Source organism: Dermacentor albipictus, chromosome 2 (assembly GCF_038994185.2).
Source record: "Dermacentor albipictus isolate Rhodes 1998 colony chromosome 2, USDA_Dalb.pri_finalv2, whole genome shotgun sequence".
Classification (NCBI taxonomy): domain Eukaryota; kingdom Metazoa; phylum Arthropoda; class Arachnida; order Ixodida; family Ixodidae; genus Dermacentor; species Dermacentor albipictus.
Genome location: NC_091822.1, coordinates 158,378,950 through 158,397,761, shown reverse-complemented (window position 1 = coordinate 158,397,761; position 18,812 = coordinate 158,378,950). Strand labels below are relative to the sequence as shown.

Sequence of the window (18,812 nt, the reverse complement as noted above, 5' to 3'; positions counted from 1 at the left end):
TATTTCAGGTCGTGAGCGGCGCCGCTGTGATAGCGAAATGCCGTCTGGCACGACCTCATAGTCCAGTGCGCCAATACGTCGGATGACCTTGTAGGGTCCGAAATAGCGTCGGAGTAGTTTCTCACTGAGTCCTTGTCGGCGTATCGGGGTCCATACCCAAACACGGTCGCCGGGCTGGTACTCGACGAAGCGTCGTCGGAGGTTGTAGTGTCGGCTGTCGGTACGCTGCTGGTTTTTGATCCGTAGGCGGGCGAGTTGTCGGGCTTCTTCGGCGCGCTGTAGATAGGTAGCGACGTCAAGATTCTCTTCGTCAGTTCGACGAACAGCAACCGCACCTCCATCGGTTGCTGCTTTTAGTTTTCCGGATATGGGCTCGCTGACCGGCCCCGGGCTGGGCCAGTGTATGGTCGGCGCTGCGGCGACAGGTAGCGGCCTGGTGATGGCGAACGGGACGGCCGTCGAGGGCTCCACTGAGTAGCGGCGAGGTAATCGGCGATGTCACGTGGGCGCTCGCCAAGCTGTGGACGCGGCGCGTTGACGGCGAAACCTCGCAGTCCCATCTCCCGGTACGGACATCGTCGGTAGACGTGACCCGCTTCTCTGCAGTGGTAGCAGAGCGGGCGGTGGTCAGGAGCACGCCAGATGTCCGTCTTCCTCGCGTAGGTGCGCTGGGCGACGGGTGGTCGTGCTGGCGGCGGCGGACGACGAAACTGTGGCGTGACAGGGCCCTGGCGTGGTCGCGGAGGGGGTCCTTGACGGCGTGCGACGGCGGCGTAGGTCATCGCTTGCGGCTCACGCTGCGGCGATTCAGGGGCTACTCCAAGTTGTTGTTGGAGTTCCTCACGCACGGCGTCGGCAATCGAAGCCACTTGAGGCTGTGATGATGGGAACAGCTTTTGTAGCTCCTCCCGCACGACAGCTCGGATAGTCTCGCGTAGGTCGTCGGCGGCCAGTGACTGAACTCCGACGTAGTTTGTCGAGGTCATGCGGCGGTCGAATTGCCGGTTTCGCATCTCGAGTGTCTTCTCGATGCTGGTGGCCTCGTGAAGAAACTCGTCGACGGTCTTCGGTGGGCTTCGTACCATTCCGGCAAAAAGTTCCTCCTTCACACCCCGCATCAGCAGGCGGACTTTCTTCTCCTCGGGCATTTCAGGGTCGGCGTGGCGGAAGAGACGGCTCATTTCTTCCGTGTAGATCGCGGTCGTCTCATTAGGTAGCTGCACCCGGGTTTCTAGTAGCGCTTGGGCTCGTTCTCGGCGTACGACGCTTGCGAATGTCTTCAGGAAGCCGCTTCGGAAAAGTTCCCAGGTTGTTAAGGTGGCTTCTCGGTTTTCGAACCACGTCCTGGCCGCGTCTTCCAAAGCGAAGAACACATATCGCAGTTTGTCATCGCTGTTCCAGTTGTTAAAGGTAGCGACTCTTTCGTACGTCTCAAGCCAGCTTTCCGGGTCCTCGAAAGTTGAACCGCGGAACGTCGGAGGCTCCCTGGGCTGCTGCAGCACGACGGGTGACGCTGGTGCCGCCATTGGGGTGGACTTGGTGGCCTTCCTTCTAGTCGTCTCGGGCAAAAGTCCGTGTTCCGGGGGCAGTCCTTGCAGCCTGCGGCTACCTCGCTGGTTCTTGTCGACGTTGGTGTCTTCCGAGTGAGGGCTTGGGTCACGGCTTTGTGGGGGCGTCCGGTGCATGAACGCAAAGCACCTCCACCAGATGTCACGTGGTGGTGACGTTAAGAACACAGTAGCAATACTGTGATAGACAAAACTAACTTTTATTGGGCGAACCTGTGCCCACAAACCAGGCTACACTTATAGCACAACGATAGCGGCGAACACGGTCGGCGATCGTCGAAAATCTGATCAGCGGGTCAAGTGCGTCGGCTTTTATAGAGCAGTCGTCGAATGTTCCAGACTAATCGTTCGGACCCGCGTGCCTTCCACAAAGTTCTACACCATTCGCGTTACGCGATGAAATCAGATAACACAAGGTTCGGCGACAACAGACAGCCAGGTAGAAGCATCGATAACTTTCCAGAAACATCGGATACATTCAGGCGCGTCCCTCGCTGTGCGATTACAGTTGTTAAGCGGCGAAACGTGGTCGCCCGATAAAGATAAGTACACGTGTCAATATTGTAATGGGCACGCTGGTGAGGGAAATTTTTGTCGGCATACATGGATTCGACGGATGACTTCCTCTTAGATGATTCACTGTAAGCCGTAACACTAGCATAACCCAAGACTACCGCCAGCCATACTACCAGCTGATCCGAGAATAACACACTATTGCTTCGCAATCACCAGGCTTAACCAAGCTAAGCCACGGCCGTTTTTTTTTCATTGTTTCGCCGATCGCACAAACACCGGTACGTTCCCGTTCTCTGTCCATTTTCTTGCTTTAGTTTTTTCAATGCTTCGCCGATCCTACTGTCTTCGCAACTAGCCCAAACTTCAATCTTCGGCCATTCCGCACAACTCGCTACTCTACACTGGGAAAATCGGACGACGAGGAGGAAAAAAGGACTCATGAATGACGATGGGGATATATGAAACCTCAAGGACCACGTACAGCCCGTTAAGCACAACACAGGCAAGTTGAAGGTCGGACGGACGAGACGCAAAGCGTGAAGGGTCACAGTCTGTCATTCGTTTGAATGGGCCGTTTCCCTGCGGCTCACAGCAATCGAGCTTAACCTGCTGGTCCGAGGTCTCCGGGTGACGACGCTCCCTCCTTAGCATGACGCAGAATTTTCGAACGCTTGCCAAGAATGCGATGACGTCCAACGACACCGCAAAGCGAGGGACGCGTTGACCGACACTCCACCGGGCTGGCGGCGCCGTCTCCCGCCGCCTCCGAAGTTCTTCGCACGTGACTGCCGTCGGAGACGCGACGAGCGCGACCCCGGAAGCATGGCAGACGATGCCAAGTTGACACGTGACAATAACGTAATCGACCTCCCCCTGTCACCTTGTCTTGTCTTGTCTTGTGGCCTCGAGAGTGGCGCGTACCCACTATGGGGGATTGGCCCAGAAGCAGGCGATTTTCCGTATGGTTAGAAGTAGAGACAATCTAGATTTGTATAGTGGAGCGTGGGACGATAGTACTGTAAATTAGAAGTTTAATTAATTATAGTTAGGAATTCCAATAAAATAAGTAAACGTGAAGAAACGAAATAATATAAATTATGGATAATTTTAGAAATTCAGCAAGGTACTCTTTTTGTGTCTCTGATGAAATTGTAAACTGCCAGAAAAGCATCCCTGTGGCTGGATCCCAGTGAAGTCGCCCCAAAAGAAAGAATGGTTGGCGAGGATAGCGAAAGGCTAAGTTTAGTAAATGAGTATTCTAATAGTTTTCTCTGTCTTAGAAAGCGGCAGCACGAGAGAAAGTAATGTTCGACAGTTTCAGGCTCACTGCAAAAAGAACATAGAGGGGACACTGTCACCTTTTAACCTAGTTGCGCTCATCTCGTTCTTCTTCCTCAGTGAAATGGCGCAACCCACTCTGGGGGGGGGGGGGGGGGATCGGCCACGAATCGGGCGAATCGGACTTTCTTGAGGAAAATAAAGCAAAAAGGAATTAAGTCCTTTCTGAATGTGAATTAAATGTCTGCTGATCAAATATCTAGGTGTCACAGTAAAAGTTGTGTGATCATACGGAGGAAAAGAACGATTTTGGCGTGCAATTCTTTTTGACTCGCGCCGAAAGTTGCAGAGGGTTTCACAGACGTTTCTGTGGCTGTAACCCAGTGCGCCCTCATCTTCTGATCTATTTCTTCTTTGATTACAGGCGGCTCTCTGTATATACATCAAAGTTGTCAACCACATAACGCACAACGCCGTGTGCTCTTGAATGATACGTATAATACTATCGTATTAAGACACTTCGCGAAGTGACAGTGAGTTGTCGTCCGATGAGAAAAGAGCGACACTTACACAAATCACTCAGTGGTACGGCTCTTTCACTCAGCAACTGATTGTCGCTTAAAACTATGTATGTCATCACCACGACGAAGTGAGCTGCCTTGCGGAACTGAATTCCGCATTCCCGTGGCAGTGACGAAACCAAACGTGAATAATTCCTCTTGAAATTGCTTCAAGCCGATTTTCTTGATAAGTCCATCGTGCGGAAAATTTCAACAGTTTAGTTCCGCAAATGTCTATTGTTGTGAATAATAAGCGAGCCCCTTTGCTAATACGATTGGAATCTTGGCCAATCACGCCTCCCCCCCACAGTGGGTATATGCGTCATCAGCGAAGGAAAACGAAACGAACGTGCCACGCGACGACCCCGCGCTAGCTCACAAACACGGCTCCTGTTCAAGCTATGGCGACATCCGTGCCCGATGTGAAGATCCAAGCCCTACGTGACACGAAGCCCCACGGGCAGGCTGTCCGTAGCGGTTCCCCGACAGCTCGCTCTCCGATAGACGGGGCCTCGTCGGAATCGCCCAGCTCTTCGTCGGAATCGACCAGCCCTTCGTCGCCACCGGTGGTGCCTCAGGTGGTCGGAGCACGGCCGTCCCAGAGTGATCAAGCGAGGCCCAGTGGCCAAGTGCAGGTCCTCCACCGTCGGGTCGCCGCGCGCGAGGACACGCAGACCCAGGACGAGCGCTTCTGCATCATGCTCTGGGTTTTGGGCGCCTCCTTGTCGTTCCCCCTGGTGCTGTCCGCGTGGCTCTATCTGGTCCCCCTCGCGGTCCACGCCAACTGGACCATGCCGCCGCCACCCTTCTCCCCATCGCCGCCGTTGTCCGCGTCCACGCCGTTCCCTTCGACTACGGTCGTCCCCCCGACCAACACTTCCGCCTGCCTTGCGCCCGTAATGTTGCCCGCGGTGCCACCGAACCTCAACGTGAGCGCCCCGTCCGTGTTCGGGCCGGCGAACGAAAGATCGAGACCCATATTTTGCGTCTTCAACAACACGCGCGTCTACGGGGCTCTCGGAAGCACGCCGCCTCGGTGGAACTACGTGTTCGCGAACGTGCCCTTCGCCTTGTGCCCGCACGTCGTCTACTGGTCGGTGGGCATCGAAAACGGAAATCTGACGAGCCGGCAGCCCGCCTTCGACGAGCTGTACGGCCTGCAGCGGCTGAGGGACGTAGCCTACGCGCTGAACTTCACCGACGTCAAGATCCTGCTGGCCCTGGGCGGATACCCCGAGGACGCGCCCCACTTCTCGATGCTAGGCCGGGACTCCGCGACGATGCGCCGGATGCTGAACAACGTCGTCGATTCCCTGGACAGGCTCGGCCTCAACGGCGTCACTGTCCACTGGGTCGAGGCTCGCGCCGGTTGCAAGGGGCCCGACGACTACGGTGTGCTCAACAGTCTTCTGCACGGACTCCGCAACGTGTTCGACGCAAGGCGCCGCGGCTTGTTGGTGACCGTGATGGTCGAACTGAACAAGGCCAGCCAGTCCCTAGCTCGAGAGGCTACCCGCTTCGTCAACTACTTCTTTCTGGCGACGCAGAACGAGCGCTCGCAGATCTGGTCCAACATCAATGACTTCTGCAACGCTGGCACCGTCGGCATGCACGACGCGTACCGGAGGTTCGCAAGCGCCCTGCCTGCGGCGAGTCTCCACAGGGCCAAGCTTTGCCTCACCGACAGCCTGTTGCCGTTCCACTCGAGCGTCGACCTCGAGCCAACGCTGAGCCTCCAATACGCGAAGGATTTCAGGCGCGGGCCCCTGTACTTGGAATGCGACTGGCCCGACGTCTGCGAGGTCCGGCCGTTCGGTTCTTCGTGCCTGTTTCACTTCTACGTGGTGAAGCAGACGCCGGGCCTCCGTGACGACCCGCTGATGGTGATAGACGACGTCAGCGCTCTCCGGAAGCGCCTCGACTTCGCCGTGATCAACGCGACGCAGTTGGCGTGGGCACCCGGCGACCCTCCGCACGCCTGTGTCCTCCTCCTCGACATGGAGGGTGACAACTACGCCGACCAGTGCGGTGGCCGCTTCTACCGCTACGCGCTCATGCACAATTACTACTACGGCACTCTGGGCAGAGAACTCTCTGGCGGTGGTGCCATTCGGGGCAGTCACGCTCAGTGTCAACCGTGGTAGGGGAACGCGGAGAAGGCGAGCTTAAAAGTGGCTCGAACCGTGATGCGCGCCGCACGTTTTGCGGCAACAATTAGGGCGTTGAAGCTCGATATTTCGTTGATCGCAGTGTGCGTGCTTGTTGTGTCGTGTAATTACGTGTCCGCCTGTATTTTCTTTCTTTCCTAATTGCTGTATTGCCTTGCTGGCCGTGCATGTCACGTACGTGCTCTGCTTGACTATAGCTAACCGACAATCGTAATTAAAGAATTCCTTCTCGATTAAGACAAAAGAAAAAAAGGTTGAATGGCAGTGACATGTTTAGCCGTTCTTCGCTGTTTGGCGAGAAGCTGCAAGTGTCGCGCCTGCTCACCAATGTTTTATAAAGTAGGATGGGAAAAAGCTCCAATTATTGCGCAGTATTTCAAGTTTCTTGCGAGAAAAGAAAACAAATTGTGAAGAAGGAAAACATAAGACTGCGTTCTCTTGTCGCACTCGAGTGCGACGCCTATGGCGGTGTATACCTGTGCCGCGGATGCCACGGTCACGGGAGACGAGGTGGTGGTGGTGGTGGTGGTGATGATGATGATGATGATGATGATGATGATGATGATCCTCCTCGGTACACACGGCACATACCCACCGTGGGAGACAGGCCAAGAATTGAGCGCTTTGGAGAAAGATGAATACATCTCTAATTCTTCCTTCTTTTCTTTATCTCTCCTGTCAATGCCCGTTGAATTATTTTTTGCTCCTTTTCTGTTTTCTTTTGTTTTTCTTTTTGAGTGCAGAAGAGTTATTCCGCTCAGAACGCCCCAGCCAATAACTCAACCCTCGTTGTTTTTGATTCCTAAAATGGTGTCACAATAGTAAACAATTTTCTAAAATATTTCCTGAAGAAGTGTCATTTCAGTTTCGCAATAAGGTGTAGTTCCGAGTCGCTGTACGAGAAAATAATTTTAAAATGTATGCCTATTTTCGCGAGTACGCAAACATCTTGTTGGAAATTTGGAGATATTGTACTTTGATGGGCGACCCCTATTTATGCCATCATTTCATTATTGCTGCATATAGTGTCGCCACAAAAAAAAAAGAAAAAAGAAAAGACAGCTTGATGTAGGTTTGGGCGCTCGTATAGAAATTCGCTCCCTCTTAATGAATTGTCTGACACTGCTAGTCTTGAACTTAAGTACATGGCTAAAAACTGTTTTGGCATTCAATGAACGCCAAATGGAGGAGGACGAAAACTGTCCCGAATTCGAGAAAAATGACCCTTTTTTGCCGCGTTTTCAGAAGGCAGGGAGTTTAACCAGAATACCGTCCGGTTGGCTACCCTACACCGGGGGAATGGGAAAGGGGAGAACAAAGATGACAGAGAGAGAGAGAGGAGGGAAGGAAAGAAGGAAATTAGCGTTCTAAGTTTTCATAACACTCAGCTAGCCTGTCAGACCTGATCAGATTTTTACTACATTTATCGCCTTCTAGCCATTTACTTTCGTCATTATAACCATAATCTCTGTATTGCACCGCTGCGTACGCACCTTGCACCGACTCCGGTTCTTTCGATCTCATCCCTGCTTTTTCTTTTTTTTTTACCAGTGATATAAAAAATCTGTTTAGGTGGCGGCACCTAGTGGGTATGTGCTGTACTAGCGTCGCAAAGCACCGCGTGATTTCCAACTGCACTGACTTCAATTGCAGTCTTATATTTATGGGAGCTGGTATTCATCATCCTATCGATTTTTTAAATACTTTTCCTGATCTCATTGAAGTTAAAAGCGAGAAATCGCAGAAGATTGTGGCGCAGGAATGACGGCAACATTGTATTACGCAATTTTCTGACGCTTGATTGACTAGCACACGCATGCAGCTCATGAGCAGCATTTGCTACAGCCGAGCCGCGAGGTTAACTTCTCCAGATTTCATTAAATTGAGAGTCCCCCTTATCTTGTCATTTCATTTTTATTTTATTTTTATTTCTTGCGCGCCGGTGATTCCGTGCAGAGGGCGAAGTTTCGGTGTACAACGCCTTCATTAATTAAGGTGAAATTGAGACATCCACCCGTTCGCAGCAATTGCTACAAAGGAAACACATACGGCTTCATCGAAAGAAAAGCTTCGCAGTTGAAGAAAATTCCTCCTGGTCCGTGACTCGAACCCGGGACCACCGCCTTTCCGGGGCTGTCGCTCTACCATCTGAGTCAAACTCTAGCCTTTGCTTCGAGTTGTTGACAAATTTGACGTCGCCATGCCATCTGCTAGCCGCCTGGTTAGATCACATGGTAGAGCATCTCCCCCGGAAAGGCGGTGGTCCCGGGTTCGTGTCCCGGAACAGGAGGAATTTTTCTTCAACTGGGAGGCTTTTCTTTCGAGGAACCCGTATTGGTTCCCTTTGTAGCAATTGCTGCGAACGGGTGGATGTCTCAATTTTTCCTTAATGAATTACTTCTCTCCACCGTGCGGGTTTCCGCAGAACTATTGCGTCATAACGCTTTCATCAGGCACACTTTTTACAGGTGCTTAATAACTTGGCCGTCTTCCGCTTGCTCCCGAAATACCAGTAGATCTACAGCACTTCTTTCACATTAGGCACTTTTTAAACAGGCACATTCATGACCCCTTCTTTTAAAAAAAAGAAAGACAGTATGCTGACTCCCTCCTTTTTGAGTCTTATTCAAGGAGCCTCCTACCCCGAGCCTTATATCCTCGGTGTGTCTCTCCTGTCGCCCCACAGGCGGAGACGCCTTTGCTGCCGCGGCCGTGGCTGCGTGAGTGCGCATGGCCGGCCTGATGACGTCAGCCGGCGAGGACGCGATGACGTCGTCAGACGGCAACGTCAGCAGCACCAGCAGCAGTGGCAGCAACAGCGGCAGCGCCGCAGGCAACAACGAGACGCCCTGGGCTGACCTCTGGTGGAAGGAGCGGGTGCAGGTGAGAAGCCGCGAATATATACACGTACTACAGCTTTCAACCTCTATGGATGGACGGATAGATGGATGGATGGATGGATGGATGGATGGATGGATGGATGGATGGATGGATGGATGGATGGATGGATGGATGGATGGATGGATGGATGGATGGATGGATGGATGGATGGATGGATGGATGGATGGATGGATGGATGGATGGATGGATGGATGGATGGATGGATGGATGGATGTTATGAGCATCCCCTTTGGAACGGGGCGGTGGGCTGCGCCACCAAGCTCTTGCTATTATACTGCTTAACGTCCTACCTAGGTTAAAAAAGCAAAAAAAGAAAAGAAAAAAAAGACACTATGAACTCCCACAACTAAATTTTCTGATCCCCTATTGCAAACTTTGCTTTTGTACGTCTCCGTTTTTTTGTCGTTTCCCTACTTTTCTTCCACCAATCTTCCAATCGCATCTTAGTCTATAGGTTACGCAAGAAGCTCCCTCTGGTTACAGATGTCGGAAACTACATAAAACTTCAAGGCTGTAGCAGCCGTGAGCGGTTGTTGGTCTTTCCAACGTGGGTTTAGTTAGCTTTATTTTTGGAAGCTAAAAAATTCAAATTAAATTCTGAGGTTTGACGTGCCGCAACCGACGATCTGATATGAAGCACACCGAAGTAGTTGGGGAATCTAGGTGTTATCAAATGGAATCATAATTCCACCATAATGCAATTATTGGATCTCACAATATCGCATTCCAGTGACTCGTATGAAACGTGAAGACTTCTGAGCGTTTCAGTCTTCTTTTCCTATCTGCCTATCACCGGAGTGACCGATGGACAGAATCTTCGACTGGCTATCTTATCCACGCAACAAGCTGCCGATAGATGGCGATAAGGCCGGGTAGGTAGCGTGCAAGCCAACGAGGGAGGACTAAAAGAACAAAGGATGAAATGGATCGTTACCATACTTCATCCTACCGCACTTTTCCAATATTCTAGCGCCAAGGTCATCACCGAGCACAGAAGGACTTGACCATGTTCCGGAACGACAAGGAATCATTTCTAAAATACAATAACCAGATGAACATTGCAAATGCATTCCAAACCGCTTGCAAATGTAATTAGGTGTCATTAAAAAAAAAACTGGTGCCGAGAACAAACAAAACGTAATTTTATTCTGATTGAGAGACGTCGTGCGTCCGCCTGCCATCGATCGTATGCGTACACTTCGTTCTCTTCGGAAAGTACGGATTTGCTTTTTTTTGTATAGGTTTTTCGACTTTGTCCTTGAGCCGATCATTCAAGACAATCCAGGTCGTTGTTAACGAAGTCTACGACACAGCACTGGAACAAAGAGAGGAAAAGTAGCGTGCAGCGCATTCTGGGCGGTGTTAGATATGGAGCTGTTTCCTGCAATTACTTCGAGTTACCCAAACCACTTCGAATGGCAGCGCAGCTAATTGAGGAATGCAGAAGCAGGGGTGCTACATTCCTGAGGCAGGACACTTGCAAACAAGTTCGTACGCCGCCGGGATTAGAAGGGGCCTTCGGACAATAGAGCCCAATCGTCACCCCTCTTCGCCTTTGAAGAAGGCATTTGCCACCACTGCGGAGCTGTACCACCGGGAGCAGGTGGGCCCTCGTACAATGGAGCATGAGCGCCCCTTCCCTTCTCCTCCTTTGAAGAAGCGCATTGCACCACTGCGAGGCAAGACCGCAGAGAGCCGCCGGGTGTGACAACGCGATACGGGCGCCAACCATTGGCTGAAAGTGGCGTCATCTGAGAGGACTCTCCCATTGGTCGAACATGACGCGACTTCCAGTGCTCGAAGGGTTTATAAGAAGCCTTCCAGAGAGACCAGAGCATTCCCTGATTCGCCTCTCTCGAACTTCTTGCCGCGGGCCGCAGCGTCCGAGTTGCTGCCGGCCCGTAATGACTGTACAACTGTTACTTGACTCTCACCTCACTCTATATAATGTAAAATAAATACTCCGAAGTTTGGTTTTCATCCCGGAGTCCGTCCCCCAACCCCTACATCTGGTTGGCAGTGGTGAGATCGCCTCCGAATGCATCAGCTGGTGGCAGCGCTACGGATCAACTTCGTCGAGAGAGATACTAAGGAACCGGGAAGAGCGAAGAAGAGAGAACCTTCGTCGAAAGAGGTCCGAAGAAACTGGGAGTAGCGAAGAAGGAGCGAGCCTTCGACCCAGGGAGTCCGGAGGAACCGGGAACAGCGGACGAATGAACCGGATGGCAGGGTGCTGCAACCGTAAGTGAGCGCGTGGTTTTTTTCCTTATGATTCGCCAGACTCAAATGTTGTGTGTTCATTTTGATAGTTCTGGGAATCGGGAGTTTGATGCATTGTGTGTTTGCACAAATTAATTAAGGAAAACAGTTTTAACCACCTGTCGGGGCAGCTGCCATGGATCTTAGAAGGTTGACGAGGTTAGACTTGTTGTTGGTGTACGACGATTTGGGAGTTGAGGCGGACGAACGGATGAAAACGCCAGCTATCATAAAGGCGATTAACGATAGTGGCAAGGATGACAAAAGCATTGAGCTTGCTTGGCAGGTAATACAGGAACCACGAGAGCGTGAGCGTCGTGAACTTAAGAGTAAGAGTAAGCGTGAAGAACGCGAGAATGAACGGAAGCAGGAGCTTCAAGAACTTACTCTTAGGTGTGAGCGTCACGAACGTGAGAATGAACGCAAACGTGAGTATCAGGAACGTGAGCGTCAGCAAAAGTATGAGATGGTCGGAACCGCGAGAAGGCAGCACTGATCAAAGAGATACAGTATTGTGATCAGTTATTGGCACAGAGACAACGGCTGTCTGAGAATTCTGTAGGTAGTACAGAGCGAAAGAATAAGGCAGCATCGAGCGAATTTTCGCCAGAAGCCGACGAAAAGAGTAGTGCCTGTGAGATTGGCTGCAGATTCATAAGTGAAGGGAAAAGGCTAGCTGCTAACGATGCCTTAGTGACAACAGAGGCCGTTAAATGTCGCAAGGGGAGCGACGAGGTGCTGTGCCAACAGATGACTGTAGAGACAGCTAGGCCAGCTGCGAACAAATTGGCACAGTTACCGCGTGTGTGCGTCGCTGGTAATGTAAGCGAAGTTGCTAGCGAAGAAAAGGGTACTGCTGACCCGACAGACGCGAGCACCCATGTAGAGCCAGATCTGCGTGCAGAAGTGAAGTGCGAGCTGAGCTATGCAGTTGAGGGTAATTCTCAGGATTGCGAGCTGCGTAGCTCAAGAGAATACAACTGCATTGTTCAGGGATCGGTGTGGCTCTCCGCCAGTCTAGATGGCCTAGATAGGCATGATTCAGTTGTTAATCATTCGGACTGTGCGCGTGAGACAGCGGTCGATACCGACGGGCTGTGTGCCGATGCACAGCGTGAGCTGGGCAATGTAGTAGAGGGCAGTTCGCAAGAGTGCGAGTTGTCTAACTCGAGTAAAGCCTGCTGCATTGTTCCAGAGCCGGTTGAGCTGTCCCCCAGTCGAGGCAGAGAGAGTGTTGATTTAAGTGAGAATCACTCAGACTGTGCGGGTAAGAGACCGATCCGGGCCGACGAAATGTGTACCGGCCAGCACGAGGCACGAGAACGCGACATGAAGGTGAGTGCAAAGAGAAAGCGCCGTAAAAAAAAGCGCGGTAAAGACCGAAAGACGGTAACTTATGTAGCGCCGCCAAAGATGGCGAGAAACCCAAAAGGGCAGGGCGCGAGAAAGAAGGTGCGGTCGTCACCGACGATGTTGACGCATCCAAAACGAGCGAGCCACAGGTCAAAGGGGGACCGCGAAGCATGTTCTGCACAGACGCGGACAAAGGGCACGGGGCAGTTAATCTCCTCGTCGTTCCGTAGTTCTTTTCAAAGCTCAGCGTGCAGTTCGAAGAAACGCAAGGTGGCAGGACGAGACCAGGTGGGGAGTAGCGACGCGGTCAGTCGAGGTCCTGTTGAAAGCGGGGCGCGAGGACGCAAATTGGCAGGAGACCGTAACGTCTTGGGGGAGCTGATAGTGAGTCAGCCCTTTTGTAGTTCCTCGGCAGCCAGAGTAGCTTTGAAACCCCGCCCACTTCGGGTTCGACTCAAAGTATGAGTCAGACGTAATCGTTTGGAAAGGGAAGCCAAGAGCCCTTCCGTAGAAATGAAGTGTTTTGTTTTATTTTTGAACATTGGAAAGTTTTCGCGAATTGAGACTAGGATTTCTTTCAATGTGTAAGGTTTGAGCTTTGTTTGTGTTTTCGTTTGAGATGCTCCGTGATTTGAAAGATGAGGTTTATGTAAACATGTAGTCTCGCGAGTGTTATTTAATGAGTAAATAGGCTTTCTTTTTGTGTGTGTGTGAGTAACCTGAAGGTCAAGGTTATCGTTGAGAGGCCTATCGTAACGCGCGTGTGTTTCAGTTAACCTTTTTTTTATAAGCGTTTTTTTTATTTTCTAAGGTTAACCGCGTAGTTTTCAGTGAGTGCATGATTTGCACTGAGAAGCGTTCTTAGTTCCATTAGTCATGTCCTGTGTGGACGGAAGGAAGCAGATTTACGACTGGGTTGCTCGTGTGTGTTGAGGGCAGCCGTATTCTGACTTCTCTGATAAGTATGCGTGGAACGAGTTATTAAAAGACGCATTATTTTAAGGGTTCTGCGGAGTGTGTAAGTCCCGCAAGTTTAATTGTTCATTTAAGTCACGTGTCCTGTAGGACTTTCAGGGAAGAAACGTGAGTAAGCGTGAATGAAGAGTTTGCCTACGACATAAGTATGCGTTCTGAATAGTGACCACAAGGCTAGCGCGCTTGTGATTACGCACTTGTGAGGTTGACCAGGTTGTTCAGTGGCACCAATACGTGCGATAAGAACGCCACTGCGATAGATTGGAAACATGCTGTTCGTGTAGTTAGGCCACTTAAGTTATGTTCGGCTGTTTTGATTTGTTGTTTGCTACGTCAACGACCCTTTTGTTTTGCAACAACAATAGTACTCTGGTCTTGTCGGCAATCGAGGAGAAATGGATAGCTGTTTGGAAGGGTGGTTGGAACTGTTTTGTCAAAATTGGGGAAACAAAAGATCAGGGTTCATTTTGACTCAGCAATAGCCTGGCGAGTCAGGGGTGAAGAGCCTGCGCTTACACGTGGGGCAGCGCTGTGTTGTTTTGTTTGTTTGACGTATGTGCTCCAGGGCCCAGGATCCCGAAGTTCATCAAACGAGGCTCGAGCCCAGTACCCTGCAGCTTCTTTCAGCGTTCGTCATGGCCAGCGAATTGAGTTCACCGGCCATTCAGAACAACCGGGGCGAGGACGAGCTGTTAGATATGGAGCTGTTTCCTGCAATTACTTCGAGTTACCCAAACCACTTCGAATCGCAGCACAGCTAATTGAGGAATGCAGATGCAGGGGTGCCACATTCCTGAGGCAGGACACTTGCAAACAAGTTCGTACGCCGCCGGGATCAGAAGGGGCCTTCGGACAATAGAGCCCAATCGTCACCCCTCTTCGCCTTTGAAGAAGGCATTTGCCACCACTGCGGAGCCGTACCACCGGGAGCAGGTGGGCCCTCGTACAATGGAGCATGAGCGCCCCTTCCCTTCTCCTCCTTTGAAGAAGCGCATTGCACCACTGCGAGGCAAGACCGCAGAGAGCCACCGGGTGTGACAACGCGATACGGGCGCCAACCATTGGCTGAAAGTGGCGTCATCTGAGAGGACTCTCCCATTGGTGAAACATGACGTGACTTACAGTGCTCGAAGGGTTTATAAGAAGCCTTCCAGAGAGACCAGAGCATTCCCTGATTCGCCTCTCTCGAACTTCTTGCCGCGGGCCGCAGCGTCCGAGTTGCTGCCGGCCCGTAATGACTGTACAACTGTTACTTGACTCTCACCTCACTGTATATAATGTAAAATAAATACTCCCAAGTTTGGTTTTCATCCCGGAGTCCGTACTCTAACCCCTACAGCGGAAAGTACTGGAGGAAGCAGCGACAGACAGTATACCAGCGTACACAAGTACATTTAAGTAATTAGCGGCGCCATAAACAATTTATCGGTCTACAAAGTATACTAGAATGTAATCTGATTCCTCAGTTCCCTTAGGTCGAAGCAATTATGTGCATAACTTTGCTCCCTCGATGAACGGCTTCGTTAAACTTCAACGCGCAGTAGTTCGCGTTTCCACGAGGCAAGACTGAAGCAAAAATATAAGGAGCACTTCCTCTGGTTAATATATGACCGTAAAGGTAAAAACAGCGCAGTTAACGAGACGGGACTACAAGAATAAACGCAGTGCTTTCCTGGCAGCCGAACGTTCGCTAATGCGGCAGTATTATTATACACTTTCTTTTACGATCTCTCTCTCTCTCTCTCTCTCTCTCTCTCTCGATGGTAAGAAACACGAGAGGCAGAAAGAAATATACGCGCAAGCTTGAGGCAATCGCTTGGCAACCTCGCCAGCAAAATAATCATTACAGAAATTACCGCATTCGTCGTATACCCTGGCACAAAGTTCGCATATACGCACTTCGAAGGATGCTGTTACATACCGATGCCCGCACCAATATGTGTACGAAATACCGCGTACGGTCGTTGCGTCATTACTCGTGTACCACCGCCCAGAAAGCAAGCTCAGTAATTTGAATTCGCTCGTAACTTATACCCTCGCATCCCCAGTGAGTAATTAGCATTCGCTCTCCCGTACATCTCTCGACCGGAGAATCTGACCTGCTGCACTCGCGTTGGTCGGCAAAATAGCACAGGAACTGCGCGAGCACGCGAACAAGAACACACGCCAGCCAAGATGGGCCCGAACATCTAGGTGTTATCGTGAGTTTCTCACTATAACACCTAGAGGGAAATCTGGCGCCACCGTCTATGGAAGTTTCTTAAGGGGCGTTTTGCCGTCGTGGGAATGACGGTATATGTGTCTGCGAGGCTTGCGTTCGCTGGTATTGTAAGAGGCTTCGCCTAAAACATGGATATGGCTACACAAATAACGCCTTCTTACATTTAAATCTCCAAAAATGTTTCCATTCACGCAAATTGCATCTTTACCCGCCTACAATGCATGACGAAGGGAAGAAAAGCAAGAACAGACGACAAACTGTTTCAAAGCGAGCGCGAATCTTGTCGTCTGTCCTCCGACTTTAGCGGCCCGCTGATACTTTTTACGTATCGTATAATTGCACACGCATTAACAAGTTCTTATAGTTTGACAATACATGTTCTTGTGTTATAATAATAAAGCTAAAACATCTTTTTACGTGCAGTTTTAGTAGATTATGAATCATCGTGACAGACGGAACGGTGCTTGCCTGGCTCTCCGAGAACGATGGCCAATCCGAAGTCCCAATATACCGGTATTCCCATGCATACCACAGCGCAGCAGCGCCAGATTTCCCTCTAGGTAATATAGTCGGAAACGCTATGGGCTCGAGTCCCAGGTGCGTGATGAAACGCAGGCATGAACAGCGGGACGCCAACGTCCTCGAATGCGCGGGCGTTCCACGCCGCTTGCTCTGAGCGGGCTCGGCTTGTGGAAACAATCACGGTGCTCGCGTGTCGAACGCCACGATGACTCCGCGCTCCGTTGTGTAACAACGAGCTTATACATAAACTAGCACATCCATTGACTCGGTATCACGAAGTACTTGTCTGTCTTATTTATTTCTCTCTTGTTTTTTTTTTCTTTTTTTCAGCGGAACCATTGATTCGATAGCTCTTACTCAAGAGGCGAATATCGGTACGACGCTGCCAAGAAGCGCCTAGAGAAGCTATACATGCAGAGCTTGACGTAATGTAGATGCGATGGTGCTGCCCCGTTACGTTCCGGGCTGACAAAGAGAAAGCAATAAGAAGGGCATAAAGTAGGAAAAAAAACGAAATACGCCTCTCGTGTAATTTCTTTTTTCCGTAAGGTAGCATTATTACATCTATCGAAGTTTTCACTCACAAAAAAAAGAAACGTGCTTAGAAAAGCTTATTGTACAAAGCTGGGAATAGCGAACAAGAAGATAGAAAACTGGTGAAATCGGCCTGAGTTAAAGGGCCCTTGAAACCGTTTGGACAAATTTTGTAGACGCGTAGGGTACAGCTACGGCAAAGCATTAGCGCCGCAATTTAAGTGAAGCGTCTCATATTAAGAGCGCTACAGACGATTACAAGTTACCCTCCTCCTTAGCCATGTTTTTCCTCCTCAACTCGTTCGCCGAGTGATCGGGGCTAAGCTCCGCCTAGTCTGGCTCTGCGTCATGATGTGACGTCGTGTCGTCTACTTCCGATTGCCTTAGAGCCAGCGCGCGAAGCCTCTCCAACCTCTCAGCTAGCCGCCTGGCCGTCGATCTCCCGTGAGAGCTATCCAAGCAGCGTGCGTTGCAATGCGTTCTGTCGCAGTGCCGAGTGTGTCCGGTATTCCGGTAACCGCAGGTGAGCTGGGCGTTTTGACGGATGGGCCCCTCCATACTATTACCGTTGAGATGAAAAGGCTTAGAGTGATGAAAAACGAGGGATGAAAAAACGCGAGGAGGAAAGCGGAGGAGGAGGGTACGGTGGCGAAAGCCTGAGAAGAAAAGCGTAGTGCGGCGACGATGCCTACGAGATGGCGCCAGAGTGTATAGCGCTGCGTCGTCTGGCACGTCTGACTGCGGCGGCCACCGTGAATCGCACCCACGCGTCACCGGCCCAGGCGCTGCCTCTCGCGATCTCCAGTTTAACGAGGCGGTCGCGCCACACTTCGCTCCGTTCGCAACGTGCCGTACAAGAGAGACTGTCCGCACCAGCCAATAAATATATCGCGAAATGAAAAGACGTGCAGAGCTGCGCTCAAATTGCCTATTAGGGAGTATTGTAATCATCGGTGAATCGTTTTTCTTTCTTTTCTCTCAAGCTTTCAGTTGTTTTGAGCATAAAATGAAGATGGCGCTACAACAACGACGACAAATAAAAATAAAGAAGGAACTAATACACATTTGAACAGCAACGCTTTCCCTAAAGAGCACGCACAACTTAGCGACGCGCACGGACAGCAAGCCTGAACAAAAGAAACGAGATTTCGTTTACTCGCACGGACTGTAGAAGAGCACACACGCGAGAGCCCATGTGCAAACTTCGAAGCGAGAAGAACGTCGCAAGCTGCGATTCAAGCTTACAGGTGCGTCATTGTGTTCCGGATGCCTACACAGTCAGAAGTGTCAAACGGAACTGTGTCAATACGACCGTGTATACCGGAACGGGAAAACAGTGACAACTTTCAGAGCGAGATGCTTTTTTACGGTTTTTTACTACGAAAAAAAGCACATGCGATTGAGGACTATCCCCTCTTCACCCTCCCCCCAATCTCTTTACTATAGGCCACTTTTTTTTTTAGCTTGTTGCCCCAAATATCTTTCATTGCCACCCTGCAGTGCCACCGTGAAAAGATTGAAGCAGGAAATTGCACGGCCGCTTTACTTTTCTTTGTTCAACTGAGCGAAATATAAACGCGGGTGTACATAACATACAAGGGACCATCGAAACTAAATTTCGTTGCCGAAGCAAACAGTGGTGGGCGTTTTCCAACTTTATTTTTATAACGAATTGCTAATATAGTTCGTTGCTCTCATTTATCGCTGGGATTACGACGCTACTGCGATAGTATTACGCGTAGCTCGAAGCCGGGTGGGGAAGTAGCTTTTAGTTCCATTTCATTCGCGCTCATTTTCGGAGCTTGTTCCGGGGTGCTACAACGTAAAGGCATTCCGCACTGTTTCTATTCCATTTCTGCCGTTAGCCCTCCCCGACTTGTGAAAAATTTTCGTAGAAGGATCTACATTTGGGCGAGATTGTACTGGTTGAACATCTTGAAGGGGCAGCGCAATATGA

At 50.7% G+C, this 18,812-nt stretch overlaps 1 protein-coding gene across 1 annotated transcript in view; it reads left to right on the top strand.

The window, feature by feature from the left end:
- LOC135897458 (uncharacterized) overlaps positions 1–18,812 on the top strand; it is a 269,543-nt gene that overhangs the window by 204,159 nt on the left and 46,572 nt on the right. The window contains exon 3 of the mRNA XM_065426073.2: positions 8,777–8,973. Coding sequence (XP_065282145.2) covers positions 8,821–8,973 — 153 coding nt within the window. The 5' untranslated portion in view covers positions 8,777–8,820. The remainder of the gene's footprint in view (positions 1–8,776; positions 8,974–18,812) is intronic.